Source organism: Leptidea sinapis, chromosome 20, assembly GCF_905404315.1.
Source record: "Leptidea sinapis chromosome 20, ilLepSina1.1, whole genome shotgun sequence".
NCBI lineage: Eukaryota > Metazoa > Arthropoda > Insecta > Lepidoptera > Pieridae > Leptidea > Leptidea sinapis.
The window spans coordinates 7106498-7118335 of record NC_066284.1 but is presented as its reverse complement, the minus strand read 5'-3'; the positions used below and the strand labels follow the sequence as shown (position 1 = coordinate 7118335).

At 37.1% G+C, this 11838-nt stretch overlaps 1 protein-coding gene across 1 annotated transcript; it reads right to left on the bottom strand.

The window, feature by feature from the left end:
* Positions 1-220: 220 nt before the first annotated feature.
* LOC126970201 (uncharacterized) lies at positions 221-1432 on the bottom strand. Its single transcript, XM_050815985.1, has one exon. It carries the CDS (start codon positions 1384-1386, stop codon positions 817-819), a length of 570 nt encoding a protein of 189 aa, XP_050671942.1. The 5' UTR covers positions 1387-1432; the 3' UTR covers positions 221-816.
* Positions 1433-11838: the final 10406 nt, after the last annotated feature.

Sequence of the window (11838 nt, the reverse complement as noted above, 5' to 3'; positions counted from 1 at the left end):
AAGGTACTTAACTATAAAAAAAATTCAATAAGTTTAGTTCATTTTATATTTCATACCAAACTTGTAATTACAATAAAAATTAGCTAACAATATATTTTCATAATTAGACTATCTATATATCTATTAATAATACTTTTACAAGTTTACAACTGAATTAAGTTCTGAGCAAGTTATAAGTGACGACAAAAAGAAAATAATATTATCATTAAAATCCGTTTTTCTACTAAGTCGTGGTACATGATCTACGAAAATTCTCGTGGTGTTACAGTAAAATTTTTTCTATATAAATACAAGTTTTCCTGACGCAATATTTATAAGTAGGACGTATACAATAAAATTGTCAATATGTGGAAAGGCACTATATTTGACTTACATACTGTTATACGATAGATTCATTGTTAGTTTCTTCAATACCAAAAACATTCTAATACGTTCTACCCTTCATATTGAAACCAAATTTATATAGAATTACTTTGTTAAATGTTAAGTATTTCTTATATTATTAGAGCCGACGAATTTAAGTTTTCAATAGTTTTAAAATAAAGTAGCAATTGTTCATATTGGTTACAAGTCTTTTAGACTCTTAACCAGATTGGATTTATATAAATCTCAAAAGATGACTGTAAGTTGAACATCGATAATTTCATTATTCGCTCCAACACTTTGGTCCATCTTGACGACAGTTCATCTCTAGCAGAACATTAAATTATTGATATGACGAGTTCATGTCGTTATCATGGCGACAGTTTCTCCATTCATAAACAGTCTTTATCTCCATTCTTGTTGTTAATATCCACATATCGATACTTTATTACTTTATCGGTTTAAGCCCATTGATCCGCAGCTCACAGCTCGCCGTGGTACTCTCTGGGTGGGTAGGCCGGATAGCCCTCGCACGTACGTGTATGTTACAGGCGAGCGGAGGATACGTTTCGGTTGAGATTGCTTCTTCGGTTGTCGTCTGTCAACGGGCGAGGTCGACTGTGAACGGCTTGTTATATTAAAATGTTGGAAAACACGCCGGAGGGATACAACTGAGCGGTGTCGCCGCCGAGGCTCGGACCCGTCGCTCCCGGAGTCACTCGTTGAACTAGATGATGGGTCTTCGCTTCGGCCTGTTTCGCTGGACATACTTTCGTTGCTGCTTGAGCTTCCCAATGAGTCTTCGTCGGCAGAACGACGCGACAGCCGTTTGCTTAAAGCTTTAAGTAATCGGGAACCGCGAGGGGCATTTGTTGTTTCGCTGGTTTCTTCCACTGGGGGACACACTACAATTTTAGGTGCCATTGATTCTCTACGAGCTGATTTCGGTGCTTCTTGCACGTTTGTCGTTGCACCGGCAAACTTTTCACAAGATTCTAATTCAATTTCCAAATAGTTTTTCATAAGTTCGACAAAATTATTTCACTTTATATGAAACTCTGTTGATACGATTAAAAGTACAGATGTTGGCAAAGTTTCCGAGATTTTCGAGTTAGTAATTGTAGTTATGAGCGCAGGGATTGCTCGTTGACCAAGTCGTGAACTGACTTTGTGAGGGCGGGCCCGACTCTTATATAGGAGTCTGGACGCATGCGCAGTGCTTGTCGTGTAAGTCCTATACATGTTATCGCTTCTTGTACTGTGGAACTACGTAGGCTTTGAGGTTTTCAGATGCAGCCGTAACGGTTGTGCAACCTTTAGCTAATATGTTCAGCGTTCGTGATTAAATTATGATTTCAATGACGTAGTGGGAACTTTATTCATGACCTCAAATGTCCGGCCTTATCATGACTATTAATAGGACATTTTCTGCGGTTGACCTAGTGGTTAGAGCGCTGGGGCGTGTACCCGAGAAGCCCGATTTGTACAGTTTATCTCAGAAGTGTATGATTTAACAACTAAGTTAACTTTTTTATTAGTGAACTGATTGGAATAAATAAACACTTAATTTTATAGGCAGGCTCGGCGGCATATTTAAGAATATTATTGTTATTTTTTTTTGGGGTGCCTTAAAAAACTTGTAAACGGCATAGGTTATTGTATAACAAATGGTCTGGTTTGCTCCGGTATAGCATAAAGTTCATTTGTATTTATAAAATTGAACTAATAACCTTTGTGCTTTCATCTCTATAATACTACATCAAGGTGTGAACATACCTGTTAGCAGGATATTCTTTTTTTTTATGAAAATAAGGGACGAGACGAGCAGATGGTAATTGATATGCCCATTACAATGCAGTGCCGCTCTGTATTCTTGAAAAACTTCAAAAATTGCGCTCTTCACATTGAGACATAAGATGTTAAGTCTCATTTGCCCAATAATTTCACCAGCTACGGCGCCGTTCAGACCGAAACACAATAATGATTACACATTACTGCTTCACGGCAGAAATAGGCGCCGTTGTAGTACCCATAACCTAGCCGGCATCCTGTGCAAAGGAGCCTCCAAGTGGTATAGTTTAGAAAAGCTTGTTGTTGTGTCTATAATAAATAAAATATTAATGAGTTTAGTTAGCTTCTAACGGCCATTGACTAAATATTGGGATATTCAGTCAATCTCTGACTTGAGATAAAAATCTAAACTATCGTTGACTTTTCTGTCCCAATAAACTTATCGACGGTAACTCACCTTATACGTGCACGCTGTCTGTCAATGGGACGACGCCTAGTTTGTAGTGAAATCGAAATTCACGCGTCCCAATATAAAGCGATAAGAATGACTTATCGGGTATATTGGGCCAGCTTATTGACAGCTAATTACTGACAGTACAAGGTAGTAATTTATCTCTATCTGTAGATAGTATATTGGGAACGGCCGTAGTCAGCGCGGATGCATCCGCTGTAGCAAGGAAACGCAGATATATCTTTTTGGGTAACGTATCGAAATATTATAATTTACTTACATATCTATATATACTTATAAACGACCACCACCTTCCCTACATGAACAAACTGTAGATAGTATATTGGGAACGGCCGCAAAAGATTTAAAAGCATGCAGAATACTAAAGTATTTTAAAGCAAATAACAGTGTCAAAGTGCAAGGAGCACTGTATTTGATCTGTCACGTGCTTTCGGATAGCCGATGGAAGCAGCGTGCAATCTTCAGTTGACACGTGAGCTAGAACACCCGAGACGAATGAAAGGCGTCACTGAGCTTGAGAAATATTTCCAAATATAACTTTCTTACAGAATACGCGACACTTTCTGTTACGAAAATAGACTTTATTAATACATTTCAGGAAGACCAACAGCGTATAGTATTCTATATATATAAAAATGAATTACTGTTAGTTAGTCACGCTAAAACTCGAGAACGGCTGGATCGATTTGGCTAATTTTGGTCTTGAATTATTTGTGGAAGTCCAGGGAAGGTTTATAAGGTTTGAATAAACATAAAAATTCTTGGATTTAAATAAAAACAATAATTTTGATTTTCCTTTGACGTGCCCCCCGTCGTTCAGAAATCAAATAAAAATAATAGTTTAAAATGAATAACTACTTAATAAGAATCTTTCTAACTTTCTAAGGAGGTAAAATAAACTTCCTTAAAACACGGGTAATAACACTTAAAAAAAGCATTCCTTTGGATTGTTTTAAGTTTATTTTATACAAAAGTTTAGTTCTTTTATTTTACGATTTAGGTAGAACGAAGTCTGCCGGGTCAGCTAGCTATATCTTTATATATATATAATTCTTGTGTGCGTGTGTATGTCACTGAACTCCTCCTAGACGGCTGGACCGATTCTAATGAAACTTTCTGTGTGTATTCAGGTGGATTCGAGAATGGTTTAGATTCACAATTGAACTACCTCCTAAACGGCTGAAACCGATTTTGATGATATTTTTGTGTGTTCCAGTGAATTTGAGATTGGTGTGTGTCTTCAGGTGGATTCGAGAATGGTTTAGATTCACAATTAAACTACCTCCTAAACGGCTGGACTGATTTTGATGACGTTTTTGTTTGTTTCAGTGAATTTGAGATTGGTTTAGATTCTCAATTCCGTCCATATATGCTCCTGCTCATGTGTATGTTAGTGAACTCCTGCTAAAGGCTGGACCGATTTTTCAAATTTAAGACGTGTGTACAAGACAACGTCTGTTGGGTCCGCTAGTATACTTATAAAAATGAATTGCTGTTCGTTAGTCACGCTAAAACTCGTGAACGGCTGGATTGATTTGGCTAATTTTGGCCTTGAATTATTTGTGTAAGTCCAGAGAAGGTTTAAAAGGTGAATAAATATGAAAATGTTCGGAATAAAATAAAAACAACAATTTTGTTTTTCCTTTGATCTGTCCCCCGCCGTTCAGAAACCAAATCGAAAGAATAGTTTAAAATGAATAACTAATTAGAATCTTTATATCGTTCGAATTTTCTCTGGAGGTAAAAAAAACTTAATTTTAACAACCTATAATTGATAGATTTTATGTACGATTTAATATTTGGTAGGTCTGATAATCGGTCGTCATCTATTTTTTATACCCCAAAATTTTTATTATTTTTTACATATTACTTTGCTGGGTCAATTAGTTTTATATAAAAGTCTTTTAGTAACAAAAAGCCAATTAAATGTCCTCACGGATAGCAAATTACTAGTTTAAAATAGTTACGAGCACTTAAGTGAAAACAGTTAATGATAGTAAAAACAAAATCAAATTCTTATTGAAAGTCAAAAAATATTCAGTCGAAAAAGTATGCCACAGACCTGAGAAGTTCGGGTGCAACTAAAACTAAAAACTAAACTCAGCGGGCTTCTTTTTTTAAAATAATATCGTAACAATATAAAATCGTACAGTTAATTTGTTATTTAAATAGTCTTAGGGCGGTCGCTCCATTCCTAATCACGTTTTATTAATTAATTTACGTTAAAGTAATCTTCACCCATTTACCACAAGTTGTTGATAGCAGCAGCCATATTACACCACCGGACTACGTCGAAATGCTAAATACACGTGCATCACGTTGACGTCTGGCATTCCACAACCGCACGTTTTGAAAGAAATTTCTTGTCACGCACAGCCACTTTGTGGAATCAATTACCGGCTGCTACTTTTTTATTTATCGAACCAATACGACTTATGGACCTTCAAGGAAAGAGCATCATCATCCTCATCAGCCGGAAGACGTCCACTGCTGGACAAAGGCCTCCCCTAAAGATTTCCACGACGGTCGGTCCGCGCTGCCCTCATCCAACGCATTCCGGCAATCTTGATCGTCGATCCTATGGAGGGCCTACCAACACTGCGTCTTTCGGTACGTGGTTGCCACACAGGATAGAGAATACTCCCACCTTAGAGGCCGGCAACGCATCCTTTATGACCCCATGGGCCACCTCTACCCATCACCTGAGTCTCATGCCCCCTATTATATAAAAAAAAGACGACGAGTGTTTTAAGCGTGTGCTTTCGTTGTTAAGCAAGCATATGTAGGTTTATAGAGTTTTTAATATCAATGTCATCGTCTGTGGTTAGCATCTCTTGATTTTTTCCAGGTTTGACTAAAGAAAAAAAAGCCTTTCCAGTGACAGTCACCGCTAGGTTTGTCTTGGACAGCTTCGTACGTGTTTTTTTTTTGCTAAACTAAGATATATAAGGATGTGTAGTAAACAAAACTAAAACAATACTCAATCTGAGGCCACTTACTTACTGACTACAATAAAACCCTCAAATACTGGGGCTGCAAACCATAAATTTTTCCTTGAGAATATATTATCAATTTTTTTATTTTTTTTTTATGGTATAGGACGACAAACGATCACCGCAATCTCTTGCAACACCAGAGGAATCACAGGAGCGTTGCCGGCCTTTAAGGAAGGTGTACGCGCTTTTTTTGAAGGTACCCATGTCGTATCGTCTCGGAAAAACCGCACAAGGAAGCTCATTCCACAGCTTTGTAGTACGTGGAAGAAAGCTCCTTGAGAACCGCACTGTGGAAGACCGCAACACATCCAGATGCTGAGGATGATATCCTAACTTGTGGCGTGTCGTGCGAAGGTGGAATTCGGCGGCAGGAATCAGGTTAAACAGCTCTTCGGAACACTCCCCGTGATAAATGCGGTAGAAGATACACAATGAAGCGACGTCTCTACGCAACGCCAAGTGTTCCAGCAGTTCACAGAGCACTGGGTCCCCGACAATTCTGCGTTGCACGCGGTCAAATGGATCGAGCTGATACTGGGGTGCGCGAGACCAGAGATGACAGCAATACTCCATGTGTGACCGGACCTGCGCTTTGTAGAGCGCTAGTATGTGGGCCGGCTTTGCAGAATGTGGTTGAGATTATGAATTTCCAGTGGCAAAAGTCTGCTGCCGGTATAACTGCCGGTTCTCCCGAAATATCTATATATACGTAATAAAAAAGTAGAATCTGATCTGTCTGTTCGTCTGAACACATATTAGCGATATATATTATTTTGTGTAATGCACAAACAATTATGTATGTCATTGCCAGAAACAAACACTTATATCGGACACCCAATATAGTTTTAATTGTCGGTCTCAAGGAAGAAACTATGCAAAAGCAAGAAATTAATTACAGTGTGCGGTGACATAGTCTAATCGTAAATTGTATCTGCTTTACAAACTAGCTAAGCTAGAAATCCAGTTTCACTTTTGTTTTGATATGATAAACACTTTAAATGAACCAACACGAAAACTTCTTCATCCTCTACTTGCATTGTCAATATACAGGGTGTCCCAAAGTTATGGGACATGAAGGGCAAGTACCTTAAATATCGAAGATAGGCTATTTTACTGAAAGAAAACTTTATGTTATTTTTAAAAGTTAGTAATTCTGCATTCAAAGATTTTCTAAAAATTACTCGCCTTATCTGGGAATCGAACCGACTTAAATGTAAAAAAAACACCCCTACTTTTATGATGCCAATCGAAAGAATGGCCAAAAACTAATAACTCTTCTTAAGTAACATAGTCTTTTAAAAAAAAGGAACAACGTAAATGCATGACTACAACATGAATGTTTTCCTACTTGGATTGGTACGAATGGACCTATTAGATGTCCGGCCAGATCCCCGGATCTTACATTATTAGATTTCTTCTTTTGGGAATATATGAAAGATATGCTATACAAAAAGCCATACGAGAACGTGGGCGAGTTACAAACAGAATTGTGCCATATCATATCGAGTATTCACCATAAAATGATAAGAAAATCAACAGGCAGCGGACTCATTAAAAGATTGGCGATTTGTGTAAGACAAGAGAGATCACATTTTGAGCATTTAATTAATTAATTTACAAAAAAATACCTACTTAATTGACTACTTTCTTTTAAAATATATGTTACTTAAGAAGAGTTATTAGTTTTTGGCCATTCTTTCGATTGGCATCATAAGAGTAGGGGTGTTTTTTTTTACATTTAAGTCGGTTCGATTCCCAGACGAGGCAAGTATTTTTTAGGAAATCTTTGAATGCAGAACTACTAACTTTTAAATATAACATAAAGTCTTCTTTCAGTAAAATAGCCTATCTTCGTTATTTAAGGTACTTTTCCTTCATGTCTCATAACTTTGGGACACCCTGTATATAGTGATTGTGACATACTTGATAAAAGAATATTAAGTTCACTGTGGGCGACAGATTTGTATTGAATATATAAAATACTACAAGAAATAATAAAATTATTTGTAGACACATGACAAAAAATCGAATAAAATGTTTCCAATTGCTCAAAAACTTATTGAATATATTAATGCTATTGTAAAACAATTTGACCCAAATCAAATGTTCTATACATTTTTTAATTTATAGAATAACTAGCTGACCCAGCAAACGTTGTATTGCCGATATTAAAATCGCGATACAAAAGTAACTGTTGATCGTAGATGGGTGAAAATTTGAAGTTGTATGTATTTTTTAATGCTGACTCATAATCAACAAATTTAAAAAAAAAAAAACGCGTGGACCACCCTTAACATTTAGGGGGATGAAAAATAGATGTCCGATTCTCAGACCTACCCAATATGCACTCAAAATTTCATGAGAATCGGTCAAGCCGTTTCGAAGGAGTTTACAAACACCGCGACATGAGAATTTTATATATTAGATACAATGATATTTTTAAAGAAAAAATGTGTATCAACAATCAATCGAAATTCACAAGCATTCATAGGAGTAGAACGCGTCTTTATGAACTCATTTAAACCAGTGGGAGGCTCCTTTGCACAGGATGCCGGCTATATTATGGGTATCACAACGGCGCCTCTTTCTGCAATGAAGCAGTAATGTGTAACGTTACTGTGTTTCGGGCTGAAGGGCGCCGTAGCTAGTGAAATTACTGGGCAAATGAGACTTAACATCTATCGTCTCAAGGTGACGAGCTCAACTGTAGTGCCGCTCAGAATTTTTGGGTTGTTCAAAATCCTGATAATGAATTGCAATGGGCATGGCGTATCAATTACTCTATATCAGCTGAACGTCCTGCTCGTCTCGTCCCTTATTTTCATAAAAAAAACTCTATGAGCTTAGGAATTTTTAGGGTTGGTGCATCCAATATATGATAATTTATATCAATTATGTTCTTTATGACTTTTTATGAAATATATGATACTATTTAAACACGATTTAAATATTGGATGCAGCATATTACAAACTAATCTGTTATGTATATTACAGTAATTGTAAAATATTTTATATGATTTAAAAGGGTGGCCGTCGAGTTTCTTGTATGTTCTTCTCACGAGCTCTACTTTTTCCGAACATATGGTAGATTCAGTACCAGTGGGAGACTCCTTTGCACAGTATGCCGGCTAGATTATGGGTACCACAACGACGCCTATTTCTACCGTGAAGCAGTAATGTATAAGCATTACTTTGTTTTGGTCTTTAGGGCGCCGTAGCTAGTGAAATTACTGGGCAAATGAGACTTAACATCTTGTCTCAAGGTGACGAGCGCATCAGAATTTTTGGGGGTTTCAAGATCCCTGAGCGGCACTGCATTGTAATGGTCAGGGCGTATCAATTACCATCAGCTGAACGCCCTGTTCGTCTTGTCCCTTTTTTTCATAAAAAAAAAGATTCAACAATTTAAAAGAAATATTTACAGTGACGACTCAAAAGCGCTGAGTTTAAGTCTAATTGAATAAAGTTTATTTGACTTTGAATTTAACTGTTTTCCAACTTGTTATCGTTCACTTCTGAAAGGACTCAACGGATTTATAATTCATTTTTCACAGGCTGCCAGAGTAAACATATACAATAAGATAGAATATATCCTGATTCATTATATTTAGATTTCGGAAAAATAGATTTTCGAAAGATTTTTGCAATTTATTTTAAATTATCAGCTATTTTTGCAATTTATTAAGTATCAGCTCGATCCATTTGACCGCGTACAATGCAGACCAGCTCGAATTATTGGGGACCCAGTGCTCTGTGAACAGCTGGATCACTTGGCGTTGCGAAGAGACGTCGCTTCATTGTGTGTCTTCTACCGCATTTATCACTGGGAGTGTTCCGAAGAGCTGCTCAACCTGATTCCTGCCGCCGAATTCCACCTTCGCACGACATGCCACAAGTTAGGATATCATCCCCACCATCTGGATGTGTGGCGGTCCTCCACTACATTGTACAATATTTTCTGATATTGAAATCGTGGTGATAAAGAGAACCGAATCGCTGTGATTGCATTACACAAAGTAGGTATGGAGCCAAATGCAATTTTTAAAACCCTCCATACGCTTGGTATTAGTAAAATGTTTGTGTACCGGGCTATTAATAGGTTCAATGAGAGCTCTTCTGTTTGTGCCAGAAAAAGACCTGGCCATCCACGTAGTGTTCGTACGAAAAAGGTGGTCAAAGCAGTAAGGGAAAGAATTAGAAGAAATCCTATCCGAAAGCAAAAGATTTTATCTCGGGAGATAAAGATAGCACCTTGAACCATTTCGCGTATTTTAGAAGATGAAACAGCCTGTAAGAGACGTACTGGTCATTTCTTACCTGATAATTTAAAAAAGGAACAGGGTGGTTAAATCGAAACAACTCCTGAAACAGGAGGTCACAGAAGATTTTTGTTTACGGATGAGAAATTTTTCACAATTCAGCAACATTTTTACAAACAAAATGACCGTATTTTTGCTCAAAGCTTTAAGGAAGCTTCCCAATTAGTCGTCAGAGTGCAACGTGGGTACTATCCGACTTCAGTGTTGGTTTGGCAAGGTATTAGCTATGAAGGAGTGACTGAGCCATATTTTTGTGAAAAAGGTATGAAAACATCGGCACAAGTATATCAATATACCATTCCTGAGAAGGTAGTGAAGCCCTTAACAACACCATGTTCAATAACCAAGAATGGTCCTTGGCCATGGCCAACGGAAATGGCCCAGCAAGACTCGGCGCCAGGTCATTAAGCAAAATGGTGGTAATTTCATAAAAAAAGGTCATAAAGCTCGGTCTACGCAGTCTTGGTTGGAAACGAACGTTTCAGACTTCATCAGAGCTGAAGACTGGCCATCGTCTAGTCCCGACCTTAATGCGCCAGATTATGATTTACAATTTGGAGTCCCTAAAACAATCCGTACGATTGGCGGTGAAGTATATTCCCATGGAAAGAGTGCGTGCTTCTATTGATAACTGGCCTCAACCTTTAAAGGACTGTTTTGCAGCCAATGGAGACCACTTCGAATAAGCTTTTTATATTTTAAATTGTTTTTTAGTGTATTAAACTTACACCCTTTAAAAGTAATCAATGTTATTTGCAATAGATTTTTTTTTTCCTTTGTATCAGTATTCATGTCAATAAAAGGTATATAACAACATGTACACATAGCAATCAAATTATGTGGGTGTGTTACAGACGCAAATACGATTTAGATTAGTAATGGTCCGATGGACTAGTAGCTACATATGTATAACATATAGCGGGCCAACACACAGTTCATTAGCAGGTATTTTGATACTGACAAGCGGACATAATATCCTCTGATAATACGTTTATGTTAATTACATAACCGATAGACCACCCAGATTACGGGCTGATAGAAGCTTTAGGTTACGTCACTCGAGTGTACTATTGTCCGATGTGCGCTTGATAACTTTCAACGACGTGTAGAATATGTGGCACTTTATGAGTGGGATTATGTTTTGTATTGACACAGTAGACATATGTACCAGTATGGAAACCAAGCCTTGTTGATAAAATACTTACCTACACTTGCGTGCACTCCATTGAAGCAATAGGGTTGCCAGGTTATTTTTCTAACCGACTTTAAAAAAGGAGGAGGTTCTCAATTCGACTGTATTTTTGAACGAAGTTCCTTATTGGGTGTAAGCGTAAGTAAAAAGCGTAAGATTTTTATGTATAGCGTAGTCGTAGTCGTATATTATAGTCTACATGATGAGGGTTATGTAATATTTTTACACAACATTTTATTGAATGTTTTTCTTGGAAATATATATATTTTTTAATTTTCGTTTGAATTACGTATTTGAAATATAGACGGGAATCTTTGAAATATGTGTTTTGAAACTTTGTCCGTTGAAGTTTCACTTCTACCACAGTCTTAAGAAACTCTTCCCTGCAGTCATCCCACGAACATGACTAGACGGGGCAATTATCGTTTTCGTGAGTGTAAATTAAGTACAATTAACATCTATTTCGAGATACTGGATGGTGGATTTGACTTTTTTTTTTAATAAAAATCAATCATTGTGGAGGTTTTCGGGAGTGTCAATAACGAATATGACATCTATTTTGAGATCCAATAAGGCGGATGTGATTTTTACAATAAAACCAAAATGGGTGTCATTTTCCGAGATTTTCGGGAGTGTTAATTACAAAAATATGACATCCATTTCAAGATCCAAGATGGCGGATGTGACATTTTCAATAAAATCAAT

Excerpts from the sequence above, each read along its gene's own strand:
- LOC126970201 (XM_050815985.1), bottom strand. The coding sequence starts at position 1,386 with ATGAAAAACTATTTGGAAATTGAATTAGAATCTTGTGAAAAGTTTGCC.